This window comes from Nycticebus coucang, chromosome 4 (assembly GCF_027406575.1).
Source record: "Nycticebus coucang isolate mNycCou1 chromosome 4, mNycCou1.pri, whole genome shotgun sequence".
Classification (NCBI taxonomy): Eukaryota; Metazoa; Chordata; class Mammalia; order Primates; family Lorisidae; genus Nycticebus; species Nycticebus coucang.
In genome coordinates, this window is record NC_069783.1 from 24,809,428 (window position 1) to 24,836,150 (window position 26,723).

Genomic DNA, 26,723 nt, shown 5'->3' on the forward strand with positions numbered 1-26,723 from the left:
CAGACGGGCCCAGGCTGAGCGCCAAGGGACGTGCCGGCTCATGGAGCACCAAGGAGAGAAGTGGAAAGCGTCCTGTGAGTCTCTGCATTTGATGGGGTGGCCAGAGGAGCTGACGATTGCTCCCAGGAGTGATGTGAAGTTCTGCACCTCTCCTCCCAGGATGGTACCATCTGCCCAGCAGCACAGATGATGGAGCCCCAGGGCTTGGGCACCCCATGCACTCAGCAGGAGATGGAGAGAGAGCTGACCCAGCCTCTGGCTGCAGTGCCAGCGGTGCTGTGATCCCTGTGCACACATTGGGTCTAGGGACCAATATCTTCATGGAAGGATGGAGAAAATGGATTAAATGCCAACATATGCCCAACTGCCTATTGAAAAACCACGTGCAAAGTAGCCTTTATGCAACAGAATCAACTTGGAGGGAGGTCTCTAGTGATGGGTCATTGGGCTCTATCTCATATCATTGATTTAGATGAAGAATATTTAAAAACCCAAGCTTTTTATTTTGTGTACTTTCCTCCATGAGGTATAAATGTTTTTCCATGTTGCTACATACTTAGCGCAATTATCTTTTTAATGGTTGCATAGTTCAAATTCCCAAAGTGGACAGTCCTATCTATCTAAAGCCACCACAGAGAACCTGGATATCTAAACTAAGAAAATAATTCAAAAGGGGGGAAAAATGCATGAGGATGTTTATTGCAAACTTATTTATAGTAACAAATAAATAAATAAACCTCTGGAAATAATGTTAATGTCCAGCAATGAAAGGAAGGTTTAGTAAATCAGAACTCAATGCAATTATGCAGCCATTAAAAGATAATTACATAGACTATGCAGCAACATGAAAAAGCATTATGCCTAATGAAAAAAAGCACAAAATAAAATTACATCTATGTATGTCTACAGTGTTATAAAATAAAGCTTGCCTGAGGAAAAGGATGGCAAAAGAAAATAGAAAATGAAAACTTATGTGGGGGTGGTTGGGTGCTAAGGAATTGCTTTTTAAAAAATTTATTTTATTGCTGACATTCTATTTTGACAATAAATAAAAAGAGAGTTAAAAAAGAAAGTGCACTCCAGAGACAATTTGCTAAGCAAGCAAACCAACTTTCCTTCCTAGGGGGTTGGAGGCAGGAGCTGTGCTTCTCTCTGCCGCTTTGCTCTCTGAGGGGCAATGGCGGGGCCCAAGCAGAGCCGTGGTCTTGGCTCCCAGACCCAGTGAGGAGCTAATGGATGCTCTACTCTTGCGAGGTTTGGGGCAGGGCTCCATGACAATGAAGTTCAGTGGAAGATGGCCCTGGATCGCCTCATGGTTTTTGCGTCTTACTGCATCCATCTATGTCTGTATCTTTTCAGGTAAGTACCCAGACACATGGCCAAGGATTCATAACTAGCATCATTGCTGGTAATTCTGCTGGGTGCTAAGAGCCTCGTTGGTCCCCTGTGCTGCCTCTACTCTAGGGGTGTGCAAGCCTGGGAAAGCACCAGGGTGCCTGGCCTCCCCTCCCTCTGAGGACCCTGGAGCCTCAGAGGCCTCAGGGAAGCCCTTCAGAGCTGCAGGGCGTCTGGTCCCTATGGAGGCAACAGTTGCCTGAGGCCTGCAGAGGGTCACACACCCTGGGAACAGAGCCCCAGTCATCTTGGCCAGCACCTCGTCAGGAGGCCCACAGGGAGAGGGGGCCCTTCAGGAACAATATTGTTTATCTTTCTATTTTTAAACAAGTCTGAGGTCTCTGGGGGCATAAATGAAGTTATCAGAAAAGACGTGAGTGGAATAAAGCTTCGAGCCAGCAGGCTGAGAAGGGCCCTTGGGACCAGGACCTTTGAAAAGCTGAGATGGAGTTTGTTTGTCTTGTACTCTGTGAGCACAGGACTGTGACAGGGTGCTGCACCAGCCTGTCCCCAGGCCCAACAGCCCTCTCCCTGGGCCCTCTGCTGCCTGTCCCCTCAGTGCTGCTGGGAATTTAGGCTCCAGCACTACTTTTAAAGTGATCCCACCAGAGTGTCATTCGTGCTAGAGGAAGGAGGCTCTCTCTCTGGAAGGAAGCCTGATTCACTTCTCACCTCCAACACGTGAGTGGTTTTCCCAACAGAGTGCATGTACCACACAGCGCCCAGCTCCAGGGGTCACCAGCTGGCTGTGCCACTTTGGACAATCCTCCATCTGCCAAGCCTCCACTTCCCCATCTGTCAAATGGGCCTGGTCATTCCTGCCTCCACTCCAGGCACCTCTCACGGGGGAAAGGTGATATGTACAGGGTGTAATTAATGAAGGGCTGGGCCACTGAATTCTTACACAACCCTGCGAAGAAGACCTGTCATTCTCATCTCAAAGGTAAGGAAGCTGAGGCTTTGAGAAGTCAAGGGACTTGCCTGGAAGCCCATTTTCCTTCCACAGTGCCCTGCTGAAGGATAACTCACTCTGCTCTTAGGAACCTTGGGAGAAATCATGAATCATTGACCAAACCAATTAGAGGCCTGGGTTGTTTTGACTGATAGAGAAAAAACTACCAGGAAGTGAGAGTGTGGTGAGAAGCAAGGAGAGCTGGCCGTGGGGTCACGGGTCCTGGTTTGAGTTTCAGCCTTTGCCAAAGCCAGTACTAGCTGGTGACTGGGGACGGGCCACTTATTAGCTCTGCCTGAATTTTCCCCTCTGTGAACTGGGGACAGTAGCCGCAGCTGCTTTTCAGGATGGATGAAAGGTCCAACGAGATGTGACATGTAAAAAAAAAAAAAAAAGTGACATGTGAGGGGATAGGAATGGTTAAGCTTTTTGCACAAATGGAAACAGTCTCTTCATCTGCCCCCAGACATAGTGAAAGATGGGTAGAGCAAATGACACCCGGGCAGGGTGTGGGAAATCTACCCACCCAGCACCCCCTTCAAGAGGCCTGGTATGCATAGGCTTTAGGGTACAGAATCCCCTCCCAACACAGGACGCCCTGGGGAGGCACTGCCCCATCACCCCCACAGGCTCCTCCTACCCCGACCCCTGCCCCTAATTAAAGCCACAGGTCATCCACACCCTGCCCTTGGGTCTAGACAGAAAGTTGAGGCCAAGAAAGAGGAAGGAATTGGCCCAAGGCCACTCAGCCAGCAGATGGGAAACTAAAACTAGAACCTAGAGTTCTTCGCCACCTTCCCAGGCTCTCCTAACTACCTGTGTGGGAGGTGTCATCACGCCCATTTAGAAGGTGAGGAAACTGAGGCCCCAAGAAGATCAGTGATGTGCCCAAGACTTTAGGTGTTGGTGGCAAGGCCAAGGCTGGAGGCCAGATCCTGTCCCTCCACTGCTGCCTGCTCAGCCCACGACAGAGACTGCCTCCTACATCACGGAGCTTTTTCCGAAACAAACCACTTCTTAATTCTTTGGCTGAATGTCTAAATAAGGATTTTTGCCAATTCTGAGCCCTGCTAACTGATGAAGTTGTCAGAAAAAGATCTAATGATGCTTGAAAATGCAGGGAGTGAGCCAGCTGCCAAATTGCCCTCCCAGCTCCAACTGGCATCAGGGAGTCGGGACCCTCCCACCGGAGCTGGAAGCAGGGGTGAGTGCTAGGGACTGAGGCTCTGCCTCTGCCATCAGCTGTGTGACTGCAGACAGCACTTAACCCCTTTGATCTTCTGCTTCCCAGATGTAAATGAGGCTAAGGAAGACGCCCAACTCATCCAGCTAGCTACCTTCAGGATTGAATGACACCAGGCCACTCCCGCACACTGCCTGGCTCAGCTGAGATCTCAGAGCTGCCTGAGGTTGGGTGGGGCCCCAGCTGGCTCCAGATCCTGCAGCCCTGGGTGAGGGAGGAGCTGAGGTTCCTTTTGGGGAGGTGCTGGATCAGTCTGGGGAGGAGACTGCGAGGGGGCTTGCAAGGGTGAGTGTGCTTCTCTCCCATGGGATAAAAGACTCAGGGTGACCTCAGGGCCTGTGAGGTGGAGCCTCGGGTGGGAGCCGGGGCGCTGGGCTGCTCCCTTTCTTCTCTCTTCCTTCTCGGTGGAACATTTGTTCCACTCAGTGTCTGGGCACCAGGGGTGGGGCCTGGCGCGGGGACTTAGGAGCCAGACGATTCCCAGGCCTGCCACAGGAGCCCAGAGGCTGGGTACTGGGAGCTGGCCCTAAATCCAAGCCACCCCAGTACATGGGACAGACACATGTGATCTGCCACTGAGGATGGGCCCTTCAGGGCATCCCAGCAATAGATGGGAAAACACATCCTCCTCAATCACCAACTTCCCAGGCCACCAGCTCCTTCCCATCCTCCTGCCTCCCCACACCACACATATGTCCTCACACATGTCACCTACTTGGTGACCTTGATTTTATCTTCTCCAGAAGCTGAAGAGGTATGAAAAAGAGAAAACAGAAGCCTCAGGTTCAAGTGTAGTTTTGCGATTGTGTGGCCTTGGGTAGGCTTTTAACTTCTCAGGGAGTTAGTTTCCTCATCCATGGAACAGAGAGAACCACTGTGCCTTACAGAGCTTCCATGAGACTCATGCAAAGCACTCCGTACCTTCGTGAAAGAAGCTTGGACCATGAGTAGGCATTTGGGGTTGGAAATTTGAATTGCTGTGTCCATCCAATTTGCTTCATTTTTAGCAAGTCAAGGAGACTATCTGAGGGTGAGGGAGGAGACCAGGGAGAGACCTAAACACAGCATGAGGATCATCACTAGGTCCAGCTGTCCCTGCAGGGCTGTGGGTGATTGGAGACCTGGCTGCTAGCTGCCTTCCCTCTGAGCTGATCCGCTGCCTTGCCCAAACACGGTGTGCCCTGAGGAGCCAGGAGGTCCTTAGCAACAGACCCAACCTTGACATGGAGTTTCCTCCGAATGTGGTAGGAAGTCAAAACACGGAGCATGGACACATCCTGAGTTGGAGAGGGAGACTTGGTTTGGAACCTTGGCTCGGCCTCTTATGACCTTATATGGGTCATGTCCCATCTGTAGGCCCTGATCACCCTTGAAAGCCTGTTCCACCCTTGGGAGGGGCAGTGCGGCAGTGGCTCTGACAAAAGTGACCCAGAACTATACCAGGAAGAGCCCTGAAGTCCAGGTCCTGCCTCCCTCCTGCTTGCCCTCTTCTTAGATGAGGAGATTCAAACACCCTCCAGGAGTGTCACCTCCCATGGAAAAGGAGCTCTAAACTCAAAGGCCACTGGGACCCCTTCCAGCCCAGGACTATGCAAGGTGAAGCAGGATTGCATTTTTTTTTTTTTTTTTGGCCGGGGCTGGGTTTGAACCCACCACCTCCGGCATATGGGACCGGCGCCCTACTCCTTGAGCCACAGGTGCCGCCCAGGATTGCATTTTTAATAGCAAAGCTTTGATGAGGCCAGAGAGCTGGGCCTGCCTTTGGGCGTGAGGTCCCACTGGCTGAGTGCTACAGGAAAGTCTAGCACAGGTGCTCTGAGTGCCTGGCCCTGGCCTGGCCCCAGGACAGCACCAGGGAGGTCCTTCCTGGGCCCTCTGGGAGGAGTGCTGCACCAAGACCCACCTGGCTGCCCAGGAAGTCACTCAGGCTCCTAAGGAGTGGCAAGGGGAGCTGACCGAGTGTGACCAGGGTGTCTCCCACCAGGTCTGTCGAAGAAGGACTGTGCCTGCTGGGCAGCTTGGGCGAGACCATCTGGGCCCCAGCTTCTGTCACTAGGGTCAGGAATCTGAGCTCTGTAAAGCCCCATGGCTGTGAATCTCCTGTTCTTTACCTAGAATTCCCTGAGAAGAGGCCCATGACCCCCACCTTCAGTAAATGTGTCACAACTTCTTACAAGGTGATGAGAACCAGGTGCAAGAGTCTCTATTCACCAGACAGTCCCCACAAAAATATCTCTTACCCATGGTTGTTTATCCCTGGTAATGAAATCAAAGGGAAGAGGCAATGTTTCCCTGGACCTTTTGCCCAGGGCCTCCCTGGGGACAAGGGAGGCTCTGAGCAGCCTGGCTGCAGGGTGTCCAGTGTAGGTCCAGGAAGGATAGCACAGGAACAGGGCTCTGAGGATGCAACCAGGTAGAGCATTTGGGGATTTGAGAGTGGAGAGTGGAAGAGAAGAGTTTAGGGAAGAGGAAAGTTTAGGGGACAGCGGCTGAGTATGTGGAAGATTCTGAGAGGGCAACAATGAGGAGAGGGGTTTTGTAATGTTTTACTGTATGTCAGGAAAACAGGTGTTACTCTCAGGTAAAGAGGACAGTTTGAAGGAACAATTTGCCTAAACTCACTCCCTCCTGACACTCCCTAAAACAAAAGTAGATGAATTGATTAGAGGCATGATGCACAGACACAGAGCGACCATGAGAGAAAGCAGCAGTTACACAGTGACACACGTGGGAAGCAGATGGACAGGTGTTGAGTGATCAGTGGACATGAGGAAGCAGGACCTTTAGCCTGCAGTGGGGAAGGTGACACCAGCCTGTTCTACATCCCAGGGTCCACTGTAGACACTGGAACTGGAAGCATCCAGTGGAGTTGGAAACAGACATCAGCTAAAAGGAGGGTTGATGCAAGTGTCTAAAAGTAGTTGGAGTTCTAGACACCTCCCCACTCAGTGCTGTGGGGTGACTGCCCCTTCCCAGCTCCTGCAAAAGAGGGGAGGGTTGTTCTCTGGGCAGAGGCTTTCTGCAGTCAGACACAACTGAGAACCGGGGAGAAAATACATACACCTGCACAAAGCTCTGAGATTACACCAGTCCTCTTTCTCAGCTTAGCTCTATGATGCTTGTGGGCAGAACTTCATTTCAACTTTTCTAGGGAATCCTCAAGAAACGGCCCCTCAGCTCACCTTCCAGGGATGCTCCTGATCAATAAACCCTGCCCTGGGACTTGAACTTTGAAACAGCTTTTCAGCCACCACCTCCCACTCTGAATTATGAGTAGACAATGACCAGATATCTTAGGAAGGCCTCTGACATGGGAGTGAAGGACCCAAACAAGTAAGTAGGAAAAAGAGCCTTGAAGAAAAAATGAGAGAAGATGTTGTATCCAGGAAAAAAGGATACTATAAAAAAAAGGAAAAAGATCAGAGAACAAAAATGAGCTTTTAAGAATTAAACACATAACGGCAGAAGTAAAAATCCCAATTAGAATTAAAGATAAAGCTGAAGAAATCTCCCAGAAAGAAGAGCAAAGAGACAAAGGTGGAAAATAAGAAGAAAGAGATGAAAAATAAAGGATCATCTCTAAGATGTAAAACATCAGAATATCAGAGTTCAAGAAAGAACAAAGGAAACAAAGGGAGAAAATTATCAAAGAAATAATTAAAGGAAAAACTTACAGAATTGAAGGACATGAGTTCCCAGAATGATGGGTCTTCTGCATTCCTCACACACAGAGAATAGGACCCACGCCAAAAAAATATTGTTGGAAATTTCAAAATACTGGAATCAAAGAGATGAGCCTACAAGTTTACAAAAGAAAAAAAGAGTCACACACACACAAAAAATCGGGAAACAGAAAGGCTTTGGACTTCTCAGTAACAATGGTGAAAGCTAAAATGCAATAAATGACGCTTTCCAAATTCTGAAGAAAAATAATATTCAACCTATTTTTAATTCCATCTAAATTCCCAATCAATTGTTTTTTTTTTTTTTTTTTTTTTTTTTTTTTTTTTATTTTATTTTTGGCCGGGGCTGGGCTTGAACCCGCCACCTCCGGCATATGAGACCGGCGCCCTACCCGTTGAGCCACAGGTGCCGCCCTAAATTCCCAATCAATTGTAAGAGGAGAATAAAGACATTTTTTGATATGTAAGGTATCAAAACATACATCCCCATGCAGCCTTTATCAGAAAGCTACTAGAGGATGTGCTCCACCAAAACAAGGGAAGTAAATGGAGAGACCTGAAAACAGGAAATGCAAGATCCAAGGCAGAAGTGAAAACAATCTGATAAAATTGTGAAAGGAGACCCCAAGACGGTAATATGTGCTAGGCTTGGAGGACAACCCAATCCAGATTAGAGTGGTTCACAAGGATCCAAGAGAAATTTTGCTAAGAAAATAAAATGTATAGAAAACTTGTCACTTCTGAATGCCTTGGAGGAAGTTTGGAAGATTGGCAGAGGTTTGATGTTGATTGAATGATAAGTATATAGACAACTAAAAAAACAATGATTACATCCAAGAAAAAACAAACAAAAATGTGCAGAAAGGGAAATTAACCAATTTGTTTAATAACTCAGCTCTGAATAGCATATGCAGTCATAATAATGCAAAAACCTGAATGTTGCTCTAACACCCTTCCAATATAGTTAGGTAAAATTATCACCTAACTATATTGGAAGGGCAGGGGAATGAGGAGTGATGTGTAGGACGGGCATGGCAGAGGGGGAGCTAAGCATCTTCCCTAGAGGAAAGGCAAGGCAGAGCTATGCAGAGGGGGTGATACACATACAGGTGTGCTCTTTAGAGACATGTAGGTAAATACCAAAAAAATCATCTAAGACCTGAAAATGGCTGCCTTAGAGAAGGAGAAAAGGGGCAATCCTCATAAAATAACCTAGCTCTTGGCATGTACAAATAATTTTAATTTAAAAACTAAAAAAAAAAACAAAAACAAAAACAGGTTTTAATTAAAATAAAAATCAAATTTAAAAAAATACACTACCCTGTTTCCCCGAAAATAAGAATCCTCCGAAACTAAGACCTACTTACAGGAAAGACAAGATGTCCCCTGAAAATAAGACCTAGCACATCTTTGGGAACACACCTTAAAATAAGACACTGTCTTATTTTCGGGGAAACAGGGTACCATTCCTACCCCTCCTGTTTAAGGATTTCTTGAAAGGCTGAATAAACATAGAACTTTTCCTTGCTTTTCATCCTTGGGAGTAAGTTCTTTGGAAGCTATTCTAAGCAGATAGGCACTGGCCTATAAACAGAGCTCAGAAAAGCTCAGAAAAATTGGGGATAGATACCCTGTTTTCCCAAAAATAAGACATCCTCCGAAAATAAGACCTACTTACAGGAAAGATAAGACGTCCCCTGAAAATAAGACCTAGCGCATCTTTGGGAGCACACCTTAAAATAAGACACTGTCTTATTTTCGGGGAAACAGGGTAGGAACTGAGAAGGAGCTGAAACCTTAGGAGTCATACCTGACTCATACCTTATACTTAAGCAGGTTTCCAGATCTCCCTGGGGTTGACAGATGGGGGAAAAATGTAGTGGGGGGTAGGGCTATGCAAAGGCCATCTGGCTGCAGGAGCCCTAGACTGGGGAGGTGGGAAGAGGCCAGAGTGCGAAGGTGGCCCTGGTCACCACACCTACCTCGAGACCATGACCCAGACCCCGCTGCTGGCCATCACTGTGGACACAAAGACAGATCTGGGAAACTAGAAACCAGAGTCACACCACGCCATACTTATCCGTGTTTACAGAAAGCAAGATCATTATTTACAAGAACAGAAACATTGAGCTAATTCACTTTCAAATACACCAAATAGGAGCAGCAGACAAAAAACCCAGAAACTTCTGAGTGGAAAAAGGGCCCTGTATCTCGACCTAGCAGGGCATGTTGTCAGTAGGCCTGTCCCACCTCTCTCTGCTACCTGGGACACTGTCTCGCCTTGTTCTCTGCTGATAGGCAGTCCCTACCCAATAGTAACAAGCCCACTTTTTTCATGACTGAAACCCAACTTAAGAAAACAGAATTTTCTTCCCAGACCACTCAAGCCCTTGTGCCTCATTATATCAATACCCAGACCTCCCTGGGGCCCAGTGCTCAAAGCCTATTTCAGAGACGAGTTCTGGGCAATGTGAGTCACACCACCACTCATGTCCTTGAGACTGCAAAGGACACAGGCACACCCGGGCCCCACCTCCCAGCCAGCCTCTTCTTGCTCATTTTGAAAAGCAAAATTTCTGCTTTGTCTACGATCAAAAAGACACAGAAGGACCCTTTAGTCCTAGGTCTAAATCCCCCAAAGCTAGTATGAGGACTAAGAATGGGTCAGTGACAAAGTTCTTGACAACAGGTGACAAAGGGAGAAAAATAAGGACAAAAAGAGATGTGTATGGCCAAAAACTATTCTTGCTTCTGCAATTAGATGCTTCTTACATTTTTCCTTTAAAATTAACATTTTTTAAAGATGAAATGATGGTGATTATGGATGACATTTTTTAAAAAAATGTCCTCACTTGGCAAAAGTGAAAGTTGGCATCTCTAGTCCCTCCTCAAAAAGAAAAAAAAAATGTATTTTTGAATAAAAAATCTGGAACATACTGTGGTAAAAGCACAACACAAAAGAGAATAAGACCAAGCCTTAGGGCCCCAATCACAGACTTAGAGGATGAGGAGGGCACGAAAGTGCCATTCTAATCTTCTATAATCTCCTGTTGACACCTAAGTATGCCTAAGCACTCCTCAGTGACCAGGAGCTCATACCCTCTGTATACAACTCCGACACTTAGGGTTTCCTTGTATTGTTGAGAAACCTGTGCCTTGTCCTTGGACCTGGACTTGTACCTGGAACCACTTGGAGCAAAAGGATGCCTCCCACCTACAAGAAAATAGGTGCCATGACCTCCAACTCCCACCCAGTCATCTTTGGCTGGGGATGTTAGTTTCTTTCCACTCTAATCATTCTTCTTGTGAAGTGACTTGCCCAAGATCACCCAGCTTGCTAGTGAATTTGAATCCAGTTCTTCGTTGCCTGGTTCTGTACATGGGGCAGTATCTCAAGGTCCTCAGTTCATGAGATGGTTCTGGCTGTTGCAGACCAGTTGGAAAAGCGACCAAGAAACCAAAGTAGGGGGAGAAAAATCAACATACAAAAAAGTCCCGGTGATCCCAATAAACATATATATATATATATATATATATATATATACACACATAGAAAAAAGTCTGGACGGAAATAAGCCAAAATGGTCATGGTAGTCATCCCTCGAGGTATGGTAATAGATGATTTTTATCGTATTTTTGCTTTTCTGTGTTTTCCAGTTTTTCTACAATGACCTGGCTCTAATTTGTATGATAGAATGAATACATATGAAATAATGACCAGTTAGAAAGATTAAATAAGGAAAGTAAATTAAAGTGGCATGACCCAAGACCCGGCCTCCCAGCCACCCTCCAACCAACAAGCCCCGGGGAGGATCTCGGCCTGGTCTGTGGACGTGGACCACCCCTAGGAAGAGTGGGCCTCACCCCATCTATCCCCCACATCTTGTCACCTCTTGCTGCACCCTGCCCTTATATCAACTGGACTCCTCTGAAATGGAAGAGAGGAGTAGGTGGAGGGCGTGAAGAAGGTGCAGAGGATGAAAGCTCACCCCACTGGGCCCCATACCCAGCACAAGATGTTCATGTTGATTTATGGACGGGCAGATGTAACATACGTAGAATGTGATAGTGCTGGGTAGAGACCGGCCTGCTGGTCTTAGCCTGGTGTGTCCACCTTGGGGGCTCAGAACAGAACCCCCAGGCCCTGCTGGGATAAGACTGTTGCTGGAGGATGGTGTGTTGGAGTCACATCCCCCATGTCACCCTCCGGGGCAGGTGATGGCCAGGTGCTCCCCTTGGATCTCCAGGGTGCTTGGCAGACCCAGGCACATGGTCAGCACTCAGCCAAGCCCTGATTAGAAGTAGAGGCTCTGCATGGGGGGGAGTCCTGCCTGACTCCCCCAGAGCCATCATGTGTCCTTGGACAAGTTGTTTCTCTCTTGGGGCCTCAGTTTCCCCATCAGGGTGAGGCTCATTTGGCAGGGATTAGACTAAGTGGTCTCTAGGTTTCTTTCAAGCCTTAACAGGAAAGTCAAGGACTGACCAGTGACATGCCCCCACCCTGGGGTGGACAAAGCTTCCCATCAGTTGGGCCTCTCTGCTGCCCCTGGCCCGGGGTCACTTAGGGGATGGTCTAGGTCTGAGAGAAGTCCCAGCTGCGGTGTGCACGTACGGGAGAACATGCGTGCATGTGTATGTGTGCATGTGGGGTGGGCGTAGCTGTGTGTGGAAGTGTGTGAGTGTGGGCCAGGCACAGAGGAGAGCGTGCGTACTAGAAGGGGCCAGGGGGAGCCCCTGCTTCATTTCTGCCCTTTCTGAGGATTCCACCTCTTTTCCCTCCAAGACTCCAACTTCTCCCTCTACCCTCACCCCACTGCCCACCCCCTTCTCATTCTTTTATCTTCTCCAATTCCTGCCTCTACTTCAAGCCCCAGCCTGTACTCTCTGTCTGTTCCTACCTCTGCCCTAACAAGGCCTGTTACTTAGGAGAGGCTGTGTAGCTGGTGGCTGAATGATGTGTGTGTCCTGTCCATGTCACTCCCTTGGGAGCCAGCCCCCTCCTCCTGGGGTCCCCAGGCCCCTTCTAGGCAGTGTTCATAGCCCTCAGAGAGAGACCATTTTATTCTACACAAAAATGAGGACAGACGCTCGCTACACAATGATAAACTCAAATCATTACTCTGCAGAGATGCAAATGAAAAATAGGATAGCCTGACATGGCCATGATTTGTTAACCTGACATTGCCTTTCCACGTGATGCACAAATTTTAATTAAAATCTCAAGAGTAATTGTGGAGTCTCTTTTATCGTGCACCTCTGGGCTCATCTAGGCTCCCCCAGGGGAAGGGCAGGGCCTCTGCATAGCAGGGACAAAGTCTCACATAACTTGGGAGGTGGGGGAGCTCCAACACCTTTTGTAAGCACTGCCCAGGAGGGTGCCAGGGGTCTTAGTGAGGACATGGAAACTCCCAGCCTCCCCCAGAACTGCACCCACTTTACAGTGAGGAAACTGAGACCCACAGAAGTGTGTTACACAGCACTCACCCATAGCAAGGGCAGGATGTGTGCATGTGGGCGTGAGTGTGTGTGTGAGTGTGTGTGACTCAGCCCACTGTTCAACAGGAAACTCTGGGTCAGGGAGGGGTAAACTGAGGGAGAGATGAGGAGAGGGAGGACAGCAAGAGCAGAAAGACAAATGTCCTTCTTTCCTGCAGTCACACCTGGAGATGGAAGAAGGCAGGTTGGGAGGACAGGCCCAGGCTCCAAGTCTTGCTCCTCCTGGCTTCTCAAGGAAGAACTGGAGAAAAAGCTCAGTCCCTCAAGAAAAGCCCAGGTCCAGGGCTAAGGGGCTGAGTAGATGGCTGAGGCGGCACCCTGGCTTCCCCCAGGCCTTCCCACTTGCCCAGATTGAGTCCCAACAGAGAGCAGAGGGAAATGGCTGGTGTGAAGGCTGCTGAGGTGAGGGTCAGACAGCCACAGGGCAGGTGGACCACACGCTGAAGTTCAAAAGGATCACAGGCCCAGTGAGCAGCAGGGTGGGCGAGAGCCTCTAGCTGGGCCCTTCTGCCTGGTGCAGGAGGGAGGGAGGGCAGAGCGGGGGTGGGGGGGGAAGCCCCCTGCCTAGAGGTTCAAGAGCCTCTCCAGTGAGGGTGAGGCTGACCTCCCACAGCCCCTCAGCAGATCCCAGAAACTCAGCCTTCACCCACCCACTGCCCCGGACTCACCCGCAGGGCTGGCAGGGAGCTGACCTGGTCCGTGGTCAGTGTTGCCTCCTTGTAGTACTTCCCAGGAGGGCAGAGCTTCAGGAAGGTGTCGTGGATGCTGAGGACAGAGAGAAGAGCCATGGCCACCCAGGCTGGGAAAGGGGACCACAAGCCCTCTCCTGAGGGGAAGGGGCTCAGTACTGACTGACACAGAAAAGGCAGTAATACATCTCTCCACCCTTCTAGAAACATCCCTGGGCCACTCCAGTGTGCCTGGCACACCATAAGGGCTCCAGAGGTGAGCCGGGCATAAGGAAGAGTACGTGGATGTGCTCGGTCACCTGGAATATACCCTGTGAGTGTTAGTTGTGGAATGTCAGACTGGACAGGACTTCTGTCATCACTAAGTCCTGTCCCTCAGCTACAGATGGAGAAACCAGCAGGGCCTTGGGGAAGCCAGGGTCCCCACCTCTGGCCATCTGCCCAGCTCCACCCTCAACCCAGAGAAAAGAGGTCACTTGGCGGGCCTGGGCGAGCCCGGATTAGAACTCGGCTGCCTGCAGCCGGCAAACCATACAGCCTCACTAGGCCACTTGGCATCAAGCTGGTTCCTACAGATTGTGGACTGAGTGGTCTTCCTAATTGTCCCTGTCATTGATGTCTCCGTGGGCCCCCAGGTCATGCCCGAGGATTTTGCTGGTAAGTGACAAGCAGAGGCAGAAATGATTGTGTGACCCCAGAGAGGAAGAGGACAGGAGGAAGCTCCCCTCCGGGCCAAAAGAGAACAAGCTGTCCCCTCACTCTATGTTGGACAAAGATCCCTGCCCAGAAGCAAGCTCTTGGGTCTGTAGGATGAAGGCAGCCAGGGGAGAGGAGAGAGAGGATGAGACCTGAAGGCCTGAGTGCTGTGGTGCGGTGGCAGGGCTGTGTGACCTCGGGTGGCTTGCTCAACACTTCTGAGCCCTAGTTTCACCATCTGGATAAAGGAAAGCGACACTGCTCCCAGAGCGTTCAGTGTAAAGGAGATGAAGTGCTGTGTGGCACGCGTGCATTTGGTGGGGCAACCACAGGCTGGTTAAAACACTGTCTTTAGAGTCAGACAGACCCAAGTTCAAATCCTGACTCTGCCACTTGACAGTTCTGAGACCTCGAACAGGGCTTTGAATACACCAGAGCCTCAGTCTCCTCATCTTTGCAGTGGGGGTAATAAATCCCTCTCAAGGCTCACGAGGCGCGTGGCACACAGAGGGCTGGTGTTGCAGAGCCTGGGGGACACCTCAGGTCTTCTCACCTTTGTCTTCCTCCCCATGCCCTAGGGGTCCCTGTGCCCTCAGGCTGTGCCAGACTTAAACCTTAGACCTAGACTGTGATGCTGGGAGCCCGCCGCTCTCTCCTCCTTCTACCTGCCTGTCATGCTCCACCCTGACCCCTCCCTCCTTACCCCTTCCCCAGCCCTCCCTTCTCTCCCATCAAACCTCAGCCCAGCTGTTGGAACTGCTCATATGCATGTGTGACTGACAGCCCCTGTGGTTTGTTGACTCAAATGAGTCTCTAATTGGTGGAATTTAGGGACATGTGACTAAGTGGAGAGTGTGAGGGGTGAATTGGTGGGTAGAGAAATCGGCCCTCCTGGGGCCCTGATGAGGGTAAGTGGAGACCCAACGCCCCACAGCACAGCCACTCAACCTTTCACGGCTCACTGTCTAGATCCCAGGCACAGGAGAGTGGAAAGCAAGGTGGGTTCTGCTTGCCTACCACTCACCCTGCCCAGACCCCTGCCCAGAGACCCGGAGGCTGATCTGTACCTTGCAGAGGGCTTTGGCTCAAGGGAATGCTGGCTGTCTCCTGATGGTATGGGTTTGCTGACAGATCAATCTGGCAGATTGGGGGGATCAAGGCAAGCTGTTGGACCTCCCTGAGCAGATAGACCCAGGTTCAAATCCCGACTCTGTCCAATGGGGAGATGATTCCCTTTCAAAGACATCATGCCCACTCCTGAGAGGACCTGACAGACAGCAGCTGGCAGGGTGTGGGAATATGCAGGCAGAGTGCCGGGTCTGTGCTCGCCTTTAAGGGCCCCAAAATGTCACTAGAGATGGCTCATGTGAAGGGAGAACAGGAAACAGGGTGCAGAAGACATCCTCCAGGAGGTACCTGGACAGGGTGGGTGCTGCAGACCAACAGGGAGGAAGGAGCCATCACTGCTGAAATGCCAGTTGCCCAGAGGGGCAGGGCCAGCAGGGGTGGCCAGAAGGGGCATCTTCTCACTGTTACTGTTAGAATTTCTGGCACTAGATGATAAGAAAATATGGATAAATTTTCAATAAAGCCAGTTTTCAACAAAAACTAAGTTTTATTAACTTCTACAAATTTCTTAAGGCAATGCACCTTTATGGCCTGTGCCCAGAGCCACTCCTACTTCTGTCCCCCACACAGAGAGCTTTGGGAGTGCCTGCTATATGCTGCCAACTCTCAAGGACATTTGTCATTTTTCATGACGGACTTGCAAGGAAAGGACCATTATCTCTTTTACATAGAGGAAATCAAAGGTCAAGGAGGTAAAACAATTCGGCTAAGGCCATGCAATGGTGAGCAAAGCCAGAGGCACAAACACCAGGGCTTTCTCCCCAGGGGCCAAGAGAAGGGAGGCACTGGGGACTTTGGAGGGAAAGAAAAGGGACCCCCAGCCCTGGACACCCACCTCCTCCTCCTGTGCACTGGATGGGCTCACACACATCATTCCATGGAATCTTCCCAACAACCCCACAGGAGAGTGTAAGGGCAATCTTTCTACAGATGGGTAAACTGAGGCTCAGAGAATGTAAGGGGTTGCTCATAGTCATTCAGCTGGGATGAAACAAAGTGGAGGACTGAACCCAATCAAGTTCTTCAGGGTGCGCTGCCTACCCCTAACAGCTCTGCCCTTCCCCAGGTGAGAGCCCCTTGGCCCCACCCCTGGGGAGCCCTCTGGGGGTGCTGGAGCAGGGCCCTGCCCAGACTTTGGACTTGGCCTTCCCATGCGGCAGAGTGGGCAGGCTGCCCGCAGATGAATCCTGGCTGCATATTGGCTGCCACAAAATGTTCTCCTCCTCCAAATATGGATCAGTCGGCTCAAATGGAACTCTGAATTAATCACTAATGGACTCGAAAGTCAAAGCCATCTGAAAAACTCACACATTCAGCCTGCCAGGAATCAAGCCGCCCAGGCTGTGGCTCCTTCCATGCTCAGCCCAGAGAGGAAGGAGGGGCCATCTGCAGGCCAGAGGCCCGAGACAGGGAGGAGACACCAGGCTGCTAACTCTCCATGGGACCTTGGACCCACCAAGTCTCTCTCAGGCCTCAGTTTCCCCTCTGTGCAATGAGAATCTCAGTGATGCCCCAGCTCCCTTTGCTTTAGGCATCCTATGGCTCTGGCTTCTGTACTTCTCTCTGGCATCCTGTTTACCTCCTCTGAGACCCTCCAGTTTAGTGGTTCTCAAGTGGGTCCCACATTAGACTCATTCAAGGAGTTTGTAAAATGATCAGTGCCTCCCATGCCCAAGATTGTCATTTAAGGCCAGGATAGAGCGCAGGCATCCATAGGTTCTACAAGCTTCCCACTGTTTGCTCTGTTCTGGCTAGATCAAGGACACAGCTCCTACACACTACTGAAGCCCAGTCCCCCTAGGCTTGGCTTGGGCTTGACTCTCTGGACTTTACCTCCACCTACGGTACAGCCTGCAGATATTTTATAAATGGCCCTTCTTTAGCCTGAAAATGTGGCTTTTAGTTTTCTGCTACTTGCCATCTGTGTGACCTTGGGAAAATCATTTCATTTATCCGAGCCAGTTTCCTCATTTGCAAAAAGGGGATAATAACTAATTCCATGATAATAACAGCTCCCACACACGCAGCACCGACCCATGTGCCAGGCATTGCCATAACAATGACACAGATTTGATCCTCTAATTGTGCTTATAGCAACTATGTGAGATTAAGATCTATTATTTTCATGTTTCACCATTTTACAAGCATGGAAACAGGCTCTGTGAGGGTGAGAAACTCATCCATGGTCACACAGTTACTGAGGGACAGAGGTAAGCCCCAAAGCCAGGACTTTGGCTTCCAGGAAATAAACATGTTTGTTAACCACTCTACCTGCTGACCTCAAGGTATTTTGGGAGGACCCAGGAGCCAACATCCAGGAAAGGGCCATGGCATGGAGTTGAGAAAATGGTGAGAGTGTCCAGGGTTGCTAAGAAGAAAGAGCAGACCTGTGGCTGGATCACCCTGAACAGGGGCTAGGAGCAAAGCTTCAGGCTCCCAAGCCAGGCCCCATCCAGCCCAGGAAGGTGTGAGGAGCAATCCCTCGCAATGCTAAGTAGCCCAGTGAGCTTAGTCAGGGTGACCTGCGCTGGGCCACAGAGGTCTGGACTAAAGTCAGGCTGTGCCCTGCCCAGAAAGCCACATGTGCCCTCTTTGGGTGTGCAGTCACCTCTAGAAGGGCCCGAGGGTCTTCTGGGGCAGCCTTTTTAATCAGAAGTCAGAGAGGGCTGCCCTGAAACTGAAGCCACAGAGGACCCTGCCCTTTCAGAGATGAAAATCATGAGAAAGAAAATTCCCCTGGGCTGTAGATTTAGGGTAGACAGGTCTCCTTCTGGAGCGCCAAGCCAAGGCAGCCCTGGACTGAGAAGGGGCTGGCTCAAGAGCAGAATCTGTCACATGTGGACTGCTCCCAGCAGGTGTCATCTGCAGATCTGGTGACCAACCCTTTTTGTCCTTACTCAAGTCCCAGATAAGAAGGTGGGAAACTGTTAGAGCCAGCCTCCCCACACTGATACTTCTGTCTGTCACTCTTTTGAGCACTTTTTTTACCTCACTAAGTCTAGCCGACTTTACTGTTCCCCAGGCCACACTTCTCCGTCACATTCATAGGAAAATCACAAGACATTATCAGAGGCCAGGGAGGAAAACTGCTTAAAAGTGACCAGGACTTGGTCTGGCCCAACTCGGCTTTGGGGCAGCCCAGGGTGGGCCACTTTCTCCCTGAGCACCACATCCCCTCTGCTCCCCAGTTCATTGCCAGTGCGCTGAGCACCCACATCAAAGCTGCCCCTCCACTTTTCCACAGCACGCCCACACTCACCCTCACGTATTCAGCACCCCAGGGGCCTGCCAAGAAGCTAGCCTGTTAGTCTGTCAGTGTATCCTCCCAGGATTTTCTACCTCAGTGTGTGCGTGCATGAGTGTCCCTTTATTGTACCAGAACAGTGGCAGCTCATATATACCAGTCTTTTTTTTACCAACATAATACCGCTGAATAGCTTCAAATGCAGAGTATTATAAGGCTCACAATCAAAATTACTAATACCCACATCTTGCACACCACCTCTCTACCTCTGCAGTCTGGAGGCTGCATTTTATGAACATTTTGCTATTTCTCTTGGTTTTTATTTAATAGTTATATAGTGGACTTTTTTTCATTATGGAATTATCTTATGACCTCCTGCTATGAACAAAAATTTATTTCTCTCTATACAATTCTTTTCCTTTCTCCCATCTCCCAATACAAAACGCTGCCTAAATCAATATGCAGTGTTTATACATATATTATCAGCAATATATCTGTATTATTCAAACATTGCTCACAGCCAAGTTTCCTAGTGCAACATGATTACATTTTCCTTCTCACAAGGCTTTTTGTTTTTCCCAGAGTTGATAATCAGTTCGCTCTTGGGTTTGATTTTTTTGCTTCTGGCTTTGCTTAGAGTTCAGTATACCTATCAGGATTTCACCCCCATACTTGCTGCAGAACTGTGAAGTTCCTCTCAACATGATATATGCACCACATGACCTGTAGGTCAGTGGTACTGTCTTGGAAGTACCACTCCTGGAACCTCTGATTCCTTAATTCCAAAGTGTGTGGCTTGCTTTTCAGGCCTGCTGCTCAGCTGTCGCCCTCGGACTTCCCTCACTAACAGGCTCATAATTCATTCTGCCTTCCTCTTTATTGAAATCCTTTGTTCCCCGGATTCTGTGCCTTCTTTTTTCTTGGTTTACTTGACTAGTTTTAATGAAGCACATCCTCTAAAATCTTCCTAAGAGAAGGTCCCGAAGAGATAATTTTTTGAATTTGCATATTAAAAAATATGGTTATACTACCTTCACTTTTGAGTAATAGTTTAGCCAGGACTTAACCCTAGATTTGAAATTTTTCCTTAGAAGTTTGAAGGTGTTCAGCCACTGTCTTACAATGTAAATCCACAGCTATTCTTTTCTTTGCAGTTTTTTTTTTTTTTTTTGGCCAGGGCTGGGTTCGAACCCACCCCTTCGGTGTATGGGGACGGTGCCCTACTCCTTTGAGCCACAGGTTCTGTCCTCCACAGCTATTCTGATTTCTGATTCTCTCCATATAGTCTGTTTTTTTCTCTGCAAAACCTTTTGGGATTTTCTCATTATCTCTGGCCTTCAGAAATCTTGTGATGACTTAGTGTATATAAGGTTGGGTTTTTTTTTTTATCTTTCCTCAAATACCCTGTGTCCCTTGGCTTTCAGTTCATACTTACAGGGAGAATCTAAAGTGCTGGCCAGGAGCTCACCCAGCTCTCCATTGTGCCTGGTGGTCCAGATGGTCCTCTTCTGGGGTGGGCAGGGGTGCCCAGTGGACTGCAGGGAGAGAGAAGGCATCACACGAGACTTTCGGTCTAACTTTCTGTTTTCACCTGACCCTGCATCCTGCATTCAGAGGTTCCTCAGACTCTCTGGATTCTTGACTCCATCATCCACCCCCTGCAGGTGGGTTTCTTTCAGCTTCCTGCTCTGCTAAGTCTGGATCGTGGCTCTATCTGCTTTGCACTTTGGAAATGTTTCTTGACCTCTCTCATCTGCTGCCATTGCTTGTGTTCTTTTTGTCCTTATGGGTTTCTTTCTTCTTTTAAAAAAAAAATTCCTTTGCTCTTTTTTTAGTAAAGGTAACAGAGATAAAAGAAGATGCTCTGATCTCCACGTTAACTGGGAGCCCCTTGCACTTTGCTTCTTAACTTAATAACATGCCTTGGTGATGACTCTGCAACAAACACAAAGCTCCTCTTCCTCCCTTTCTGTAAGGGCAGTGTCCCACTGACAGATGTGTTGCATTTATTTCACCAGTGTCCTCTTAATGGAAGTGGACTGGCCAGGTCAGTGTCCTTTCCCATTTTGAACTGGGACATTTTAGCATCTGTAGCCTTTGCTTTCCATTCTTCAAAGCTTTGACAGCTGTTCCACATCCTTGACCATTCCCCAGGGTTGGTCACCTGGCTCTAGAGACTCATCTTGGTTTGAAGCCACAGAGAGCTCTCACTGGTGTCACCCCAATACTGAGAACCCCCCACCCCGCAGTGCTTGTCTTTCTCTGTCTCATTGGCAGGTGTTCAAATGGAGAAACAACCTCAGAGTAGGACCTGAGCCCTTCACCCTCCACTCTGCCTTCCTGCCACTCTGCAGCGGCATCCCCACACCTCCACCCAGCATGGACCCATTGCTGTTCTTCAAGGCCCCTAAGGGTGGGAGCCCCCTGGGACAGGAGCTCCCCAGGGGCAGGAATGGGGCTGTCAGGAGAAGGTGTGAGCCAGGAAGAGCTTTGAGAGAAGCTGTTGTGGAAGGTCCCCCTGAAGTGGGACCTTCCCTGCAGGCTGGGCAGGCCCTGCCTCCCTGGGGAGATGGGATCGAGCTGCACTCTTCTCAGGGGAATGCCCCTTCAATGGGGAGGGAAACAGGCTGCAGACAGCATCTGGACAGAGATGTCTCAGGGCCTAGGATGGCGGTTCAGAAGAGGGAGTCTCTGAGCTTGGCTTACTTCCCTCTCTCAGAAGGCCGACATGGCACAAAGGACAATGACTGCCTGTGCTCAAGAGAGAGAGCCTGAGTCCCTCCCATCCTCCTCTCTCCCCTCTGAACTCCCCCCACCACCACCATGCTCACTCCTGGCATGTACAGAAAGCCCCAGGACCTGAAGGACGCCATTTGAGGCCCCTAAGATGGAAGGGGGATCAGGCATGGCCCTGCCCCACTGCTGAGAGTATACACGGGTGCACCTCCTTAGAAGGACGATACAGTCAAACCTCTCAAAATTCTAGATGCACCTACCCCCTTGTCCAGCATTGCTATAGCTAGAAATTTCTCTAATGGATTTACTCTCACCTGTTGGGTGAGCTCTTTGTACGTAAATATTTAATACCGCATTATTTGTAAAGGTGAAAACCATAAACAACTTAAGTGTCCATCACAGGGAGCTGGTAAAATGAATTACGGTTCATCCACACCAGGGAACACTGCATGGCTCTTAGCAAAGAATGAGGTGCATCTCCGCACGCTTTATGCAAAACGAACTGAGATTAAAAACTTAAATGAATAAAAATGATGCGAACAGTTGAATGGAACATGCCACAGTGTGGATGGGGTAAAACTGGAGAAGGAGACATAGGTAGGCCTGTGCGTGGGAAATTGTTCTGGAAGGCTAGATGATAAACGACCAGGCAACAGAGGCCGCCTTCAGGGACGAGGGCTGGGAAGAGGGAACGGAGACATTCACTTTTCACTTAGAACTTTTAGACTATTTGAATTTTCTAGCCGTGCTCACATACTACATTTTTAGATTTTATTTTATTTTTATTCTTGAGTTACTTTTTAGAAAACAGCAATGGGGTTATAGGATATGGGTTATTTGGAGTTTTGTCATATTTTTCTATATTTAAAAAAGTGAGTGAATATTATTTTTAAAAGGGAAATAATGTAACCCGGTGACTATCCCTGGCTTCTGTAGCTATCTGTGCCTTGACCATCCTTTGTCCCATTTATACCTGGAGAGACTCATGCTTGTCACAAAGTCATCACCTGCCCTGAGACCCTGAGTGGCTTCCAGGTGGGACATGGAACCCGGGGAGGGTGAGTCCAAGCAGAGCAGTGAGAAGAGAGGAAAAGGGCCCAGGCCAGAGGATCTAAAAGGTCTCCTCACTCCAAACTCCCCCCCATCCCCACCCCCAAAGTGTCTTGGTGAGCTCGTTTATCCAACCTTACAGGTTCTTGCTGAGCGCCTGGCTTGGGCCAAGCATACACACATCTTTCACACTGTTCACTCTCTTCACTGCCCCATGAGGAAGGTATGTGTGGCACCTGCTGGCCCCATTTGTGGGGTTGTCTGTGGCCAGGAATCTTCCTCATGAGACAGGGCCTGTGTGATGACAGGGACTGGGAGAGCCCACCTCACGCCTCCATGGGGTCTGGCACACAGCAGGCACTGGAGAGAGGCTGGGGAGGGCTGAGCCCAGTGATGCATCCAAGTTTACCAGCCAGTGACCAACCAAAGAGGGCTTCATGCCTGAGTTTCCCTCATCATCCCAAGGAAGCTCTGTCCAGCTCTATGACCCTATGAAGAGGCCCTGCCTTGGATCCCAGTAAAGGGACCACCGCCCAAAGCTTAATGTTTCATTCAACTCCAGTGGGGCCTAGGCCCAGGGTCTTCCCCGCCTGGGTTCCCTCCCTGCCTGCCTGTCCCAGCCTCATCTGCAGAGCTGTGTGGCTCTGAGCAGGGACCCACATGAGGCTGACCAGGGCAAGAACCCAGCTCAGGGGGAGGGAGCAGAGAAACAGAGTGGGATGTGGGGCCCTCTACTCACCACAGAATTTCATTTCTGGTCAGGAAGGTCAGGGCCTGCAATGGATCACAGAGAGGAGAACTGTTCACTCAATCCAGTCCTGCCCTAGTCCCCTCAGGAGGAAAAGCCTGTCCTTGCCTTCCTCAGATGGGACAATGGAGGAACCATAGCCCTAGGTCGAGAGCACCCAAGGTAGCAGCAGAGGAAGACATGGTGCCCTTCCTTCTCCCCAGTCTCTGATGGCCCCGGGAAGGAGGTTATTGGCACAGACCTTGAGAGGGGATCTGAGACCCTGGGCTCTGGAGCAAATGACAGATGGGGAGAGGTAGCTGGCCTTGGGGACTAGTCTGGGCCACATGGATTCAAGCTTAGTAAAGGCAAGGCCACCACTGCCACCCCCTGCCCCCCCACAGTAAAGAATAGAGCTTCAGGTAACAGTTTCCTTATTCATCCCACCTGCCTCAGGGAGCTCCCGCCTCTGCCCAGAGTCTCTTGCCTGACCTACCCACCTGGTACTCTTCCAAGTCCTCCCAATGCATCTGGTACCTCAGACACTGGCCCATGACCCCGCTCTCTTCTCTCTGCTAGCCGTAGAACCTCTGCCCCCGGGGCTCACCATGACCCTGTTGCCATGGTAACCCACATTCCACCAGTCTACCTGAGCCCTGGAGATGGCAAAGAAGCAGGTTCTTTTCATTCCCCAAACAACAAACAGAAAGGCAGTCCACTGGCAGGGAGGGTTAAGAGTCAAATCGGCAGCTTAAGAGTCACACTGCTTGGTTTGAATCCCAGATCTGTCGCACGCTGACCATGTGACACAGGGCGAGCTACTCATCCTCTATGTGTCTTAGTTTCCTCATCTGTAAGGCAAGGATGATAATCAAGGGATTGTTGTGAGGGTTAATAAGTACAGGTATCGATGCCTGCCACATAGTAAATGCTTATTAAATATTAGTCATCAGAACGACGGTCCGAGGACTGTGCCAAGTGTGGGGACATGCAAATGAATAAGCATAGACCCTGACCTCAGGAAGTATCCCCCAAAACACAGAAAGAGCATTCCACCCCATCATTCAGGGTCCCTGCAGGAACAAAGGGCACATTTAACTCAGGATAAGGTGAAGAGATCTAATAAAGTAACTCTCCACAAAGGGGTGTGTGTGTGTGTGTGTGTCTGTGTGTGTGTGTGTGTGTGTCTGTGTCTGTGTGTGTAGGGAAACCACCAGGACAGTACAGAATCCTGGACCTAGTGACAACAGAGCTGTTCCCAACCTTGGACCAATGGCACCTGGAAGAATTAACCAAGCATCATTCGTTCTTCTTTCTCTGATCTTTTGCAGGGGCAGAAAGCAAATGAGTGGGATGGACAGTGAATCTGCAAAGTCAGGGAAGATGTCTATCACAGGCCAGGAGGGTCCTCCAGAAGCCATCACCCCCTGCCCTGCCTCCAGGATCGTCTGCACACCCCCACTCATCCATCATGCTGGGGCTGATCTTCATGTTCAGGGCCTTCCTTGTGCCCTCCTGGGTAAATATCCCAGCAGCTTTCTGATGGAGCTAATTCATGTCTCTGGAAGTACAACTGCACACTCTTTCTGTGTTTGTCCTCCATAGAGGTAGAGTCTGGCAAAAGAAAATCCAGAGCCCTCACTTCTTCATTTACTCAACAGACGCAAGTAGAGTATCTACAATGCACCAGGGCCTTAGCCTGGCTGGGGGACAGGTGAGGGAGAGATGACCAACTGTGATCTCAGCCCTCAAGAAACGAATGCTCACCACACACACCCCAAGGGCAATGGAGGCAGATGTTGCAGACAGATAACAGCCCAGAGTTATGAATATTTAGAAGAGGAATGGCTGGGCAGCAAGTCTTCACGTAGGTGGTGGCATTGAAGGGATTGTGTAATGTGGCAGTTACGAGTATGGGCCCTGAATTATTAAAGGCCTGGCCATGTCACTTCTTGCTGCATCACCTGGAACAGGTCACAAAACCACTCTGAGCCACAGTTCTCTTATCTGTAAAATGGGAATAATGAATCCATATTTTATAATTATTGCAAGGATAAAATAAAATGATGTATTTAAAGCTGTTGTTTAGCAATACCTGGTATATACTGAGATCTCAACAAATTTTTTATTTAATTTTTTTGTTGTTGGGGATTCATTGAGGGTACAAGAAACCAGGTTACACTGATTGCATTTGTTAGATAAAGTCTCTCTTACAATTGTGTCTTGCCCCCAAAAGTTGTGGCACACACCAAGGCCCCACCCCCTCCCTCCTTCCCTTTCTGCTCTTCCTTTCCCCACCCCTCCCTCCTTCTTTCTCTCTCTGCTCTCCCCTTCCCTCACCCCCACCATGTCTTTAATTGTCATTAATTGTCCTCATATCAAAATTGAGTACATAGGATTCATGCTTCTCCATTCTTGTGATGCTTTACTAAGAATAATGTCTTCCACGTCCATCCAGGTTAATACGAAGGATGTAAAATCTCCATTTTTTTTAATGGCTGAATAGTATTCCATGGTATACATATACCACAGCTTGTTAATCCATTCCTGGGTTGGTGGGCATTTAGGCTGTTTCCACATTTTGGCGATTGTAAATTGAGCTGCAATAAACAGTCTAGTACAAGTGTCCTTATGATAAAAGGATTTCTTTCCTTCTGGGTAGATGCCCAGTAATGGGATTGCAGGATCAAATGGGAGGTCTAGCTTGAGTGCTTTGAGGTTTCTCCATACTTCCTTCCAGAAAGTTGTACTAGTTGGCAGTCCCACCAGCAGTGTAAAAGTGTTCCCTTCTCTCCTTATCCATGCCAGCATCTGCAGTTTTGAGATTTTGTGATATGGGCCACTCTCTCTGGGGTTAAATGGTGTCTCAGGGTAGTTTTGATTTGCATTTCTCTAATAATTAGGGATGATGAGCATTTTTTCATATGTTTGTTAGCCATTTATCTGTCTTCTTTAGAGAAGGTTCTATTCATGTCTCTTGCCCATTGATATATGGGATTGTCGGCCTTTTTAATGTGGATTAATTTGAGTTCTCTATAGATCCTAGTTATCAAGCTTTTGTCTGATTCAAAATATGCAAATTTCCTTTCTCATTGTGTAGGTTGTCAATTTGCTTTGGTTGTTGTCTCCTTAGCTGTACAGAAGCGTTTCAGTTTAATTAAGTCCCATTTGTTTATTTTTGTTGTTGTAATTGCCACGGCAGTCTTCTTCATGAAGTCTTTCCCTAGGCCAATATCTTCCAGTGTTTTTTCTAGGCTTTCTTGGAGGATTTTTATTGTTTCATGCCTTAAATTTAAGTCCTTTAAGGGATAATACTTTTAAAGGATGAGCCTAGAAGAAAGGATAGGACTTTCTAGACAAAGTCAGTAATTAAAGCCCATTATCTGCTAAACCCTTTGAGCTTCTACCATATTGTTTTTGTTGAGAGACAGAGTCCCACTATGTTACCCTCAGTAGAGTGCCATGGCTTTACAGCTCACGGCAACCTCAAACTCTTGGGCTTAAGCTATTCTCTTGCTTCAGCCATCCAAGTAACTGGAACTATAGATGCCTGCCACAACGCCTGGCTGTTTTTTTTGTTGTTGTTGCAGTTGTCATTGTTGTTTAGTAGGGCCAGGGCCATGTTCGAACCTGCCACCCTCGGTGCATGTGGCTGGTGCCGTAACCACCGTGCTACAGGTGCCA

The 26,723-nt window shown here is 49.0% G+C and overlaps 1 protein-coding gene across 1 annotated transcript in view; it reads right to left on the minus strand.

Moving 5' to 3' along the window:
- CIB4 (calcium and integrin binding family member 4) overlaps nt 1–23,593 on the minus strand; it is a 49,301-nt gene extending 25,708 nt beyond the window's left edge. Inside the window, exons 1-3 of the mRNA XM_053588353.1 lie at nt 23,540–23,593; nt 23,052–23,086; nt 13,438–13,534 (exon numbers count right to left, since the gene is read on the minus strand). Of these exons, the coding sequence (XP_053444328.1) occupies nt 13,438–13,534; nt 23,052–23,086; nt 23,540–23,593 (186 nt within the window). The remainder of the gene's footprint in view (nt 1–13,437; nt 13,535–23,051; nt 23,087–23,539) is intronic.
- Nucleotides 23,594–26,723: the final 3,130 nt, after the last annotated feature.